Source organism: Brassica oleracea, chromosome C3 (assembly GCF_000695525.1).
Source record: "Brassica oleracea var. oleracea cultivar TO1000 chromosome C3, BOL, whole genome shotgun sequence".
Classification (NCBI taxonomy): domain Eukaryota; kingdom Viridiplantae; phylum Streptophyta; class Magnoliopsida; order Brassicales; family Brassicaceae; genus Brassica; species Brassica oleracea.
The window spans coordinates 60,422,050-60,425,063 of NC_027750.1; the positions used below are offsets into that span (position 1 = coordinate 60,422,050).

At 34.9% G+C, this 3,014-nt stretch overlaps 1 protein-coding gene across 1 annotated transcript; it reads right to left on the reverse strand.

Annotated features, from left to right (window-relative positions):
• Positions 1-298: 298 nt before the first annotated feature.
• On the reverse strand, positions 299-1,407 carry LOC106333019 (ethylene-responsive transcription factor ERF043-like). Its single transcript, XM_013771503.1, has one exon. The coding sequence runs from the start codon at positions 1,225-1,227 to the stop codon at positions 535-537; it is 693 nt and encodes a 230-aa protein (XP_013626957.1). The 5' UTR covers positions 1,228-1,407; the 3' UTR covers positions 299-534.
• Positions 1,408-3,014: the final 1,607 nt, after the last annotated feature.

Genomic DNA, 3,014 nt, shown 5'->3' on the forward strand with positions numbered 1-3,014 from the left:
TAAAAAAAATAATGTGTGTATATTACATTTTTAGTAGATATAATATATATGTTTACACAAAAAAATACAAGTTAAAATTAATTATAAATTATAAGAAGAAACCCGGGCGTAGCCCGGGAAAGACCCTAGTTCACATAATGATCTAATACCAATTAATAATAAGTAAATTAACCATATTTATTGATATATTAGTTAATTATCGATGTGAAACCTCATTCATTCGTTAACACTACATACCATTCTTTAAAAATAAAATATTGTTAGTTCTTGCAAGATTATGAAAAATTGGAAGGTCGGAAAAACACACGCTAACACTACTGTCATTATTTATTCTGAACCCAATAACGTACACACTTACACATTTCATCAACTTTCATTTCACCGACTAGACAAGGAGGATAACAAAAAGTTGTCAATTCCACAGCATCATCTTGGAGATATCTCGTGCAAAGCTAAAAGAAACAGAGAGAATCCCATGAAAACTAAACCAAGAAAGAAAGAGCAAGCAAATACGGGAAAACAACAAACAAAAAATCAGGGAAATTGATTCCAAGAAAAGCTTTCTTCGAAAACTAGGTTCAATGGAGAATCATTGTTATACGTAAAATCATCTTCCATACCACTATGTAACCATGGTGGCATGTACACCAAATCCTCCAACGAGTCAAAAAACACGAACTCGTTAGACTCGTCTAGACTTGTTCCTAGACTCGGCAACTCTACGATCTTTTCCAAATTGTCCGAGACTGAACTTTCCTCGTCAATGCTCGTCACAGAGAACGACGCCGTTTCGCTAGTCTCACTATCCGACCTTATACTAAGCGACGCGGTTTCGTTACCCTCACTCTCTGACCTTTTATCTGACGCCTCCGTTTCGCTCGTCTCACTTTCGTGACAAAACGCCGTCGTATCGAACTCCATGAGAGCCGCTTTGGTCGCCGCAGCTCTGACGTCACGAGGGCTGAGAGAAGCGGGTCGAGGGAGAACATCAGAAAGCTCAGGGAAGTTGAGAATGGCAGACGTTCCCTTGATGCTCAAAGCCGCCACGTCGTGAGCACGCATGGCCATCTCCGCCGTGGGAAAAGTCCCGAGCCAGATTCTTGATTTCTTACGTGGCTCACGAATCTCGGACACCCATTTGCCCCAGCTCCTCATGCGGACTCCACGGTACACAGGCTGCTTATTACCCTTCTTCTTCTTGTCGGAACCAAGTGATGAATCCACCATTGTGATTCTTGAAATATGATTTTAGATTTGTGTTGTTGTAGAAAGAAAGAATATTATAATGAGAAGTTTCTAAGTCAAAAGTAGTGCGACATTGTTTGGGTGTAGTAAGAGTTTGAAAAGATAGTTCTTGTTTGTTTCATTGTTTGATGAAATTTCTAGTCTCGTCTTCTCAGATGTTTCCAAATCTCTCAATGGTTCCTCATAGTATTATCAACTTATATACATGGTCGAAAGAGAGTCAGGGACACATAAAGTTGTAGCTTACCTACGAGAAAGGTTGGTGGATGTAACTACGATTTTTTTTTGTTAAAAGTTTGTTATCTTTTTATTTACAACGCGGAACACGAGATATTGCTTTTCTAATTTTTACTTTTGCGCTTTAAACATGATGTGACGACTTAGAAATTCATAGATTTTTTTGTTCCGCAACTAGATTTGGTTTTTACGTTTTTTTTAAGATGAAGAACTAGATATTGACCCGCACAACCGTGCGGGTGATTATTTTATTTTTACACACATAATTATTTGTTTTACATGATTAACTGTAATATTTACCATATTACTAATTGTTTAATATAACATTTTAATACACAACAATTTTATAGTTCACATGCAATAATTTATATTATTTGTTTTAAATTTTTCATATTTTAAATCATGTGATACAAAATTCTAAATTGAAAAATTTTATTAGTGAAAGATCAAAAAAATTATTGAAAAAATTATATTAAATTAATATCGCAGATTAATACAAAAATGTACATGTGTTTAGTTATAATTAGAAAATTAGTAAGATATTTTAAAATTTCATTTTAGTTAAAATAAATATAAATTTAATTTTAAAATAAGCACGACATTAACTAAATATTTAAAAGTTTTGTTTAAGTGAAAAACGAATATACATTTATGTTAAACAAACACGAAATTACTTAAATATTTAAAAGGTTTATTTTAATAAAAAATGATATATATATATATATATATATTTATTTATATTTATATTGTAAATAAAAAGATATAAAAAGATTTTATTCAGATATAATTTTAGAGTAAATATAGGAGTATCTATTTGATTTGTTTGTCTTAGAATAATTCAAATAATTTAAATATTTATACAAAAATTAATTTTAACAACTTTTTAAGGGGTGGTCCAAATTAAAAAATACACATGAATTAAGTCATGACTTCTCTTTTAATAGAATAGATTAAAAGCATCTCTAATGAGGATTATATCCATTGTAATTCTAAACATTTATATGTGTGTATATATATATTATATAAATGTATGTATGTATGGAGACCATTTTTTTGGGAAGAACCTTATGCGGAGGCTCTGTAGGCTCGGAGTTCCGGCGAAAAGTTGTGACGGTGGAAAGCGTCGGTGGCTGTGCGAGGATGGGGCGACTAAGTTGAGGCGGGCGACACGTGGCGGGCGGATGAACCAGATTCTTACACGTGTTCTGCTCTGCCTCCGTCCCGCGCGTCCAGAGTAAGCCCGGCGTAGCGTTTGTGGGCCTTGCACTACAAGAAAACACGCCGAATTCCGACGGAGGTTCCGACGGACACCAACTTCGTCGGACATTTGTGACGGATTACTGACAAATTTCTGACCAAATCCAAAAAAATGAAGTCGTCGGAATTCCGTCGGCCATTTCCGACGAAATTCCGACGAAACATGGTTCGTCAAAATTTTCCGACGACTTTTCGACGACATTCCGATATAAACTGTAACCGTTGTAGTCGTCGGAAGTTCGTCGGTATATTCCGACGAATTTCCGACGACATTC

Coding starts and splice junctions, on each gene's coding strand:
- LOC106333019 (XM_013771503.1), bottom strand. CDS start 1,227: ATGGTGGATTCATCACTTGGTTCCGACAAGAAGAAGAAGGGTAATAAG.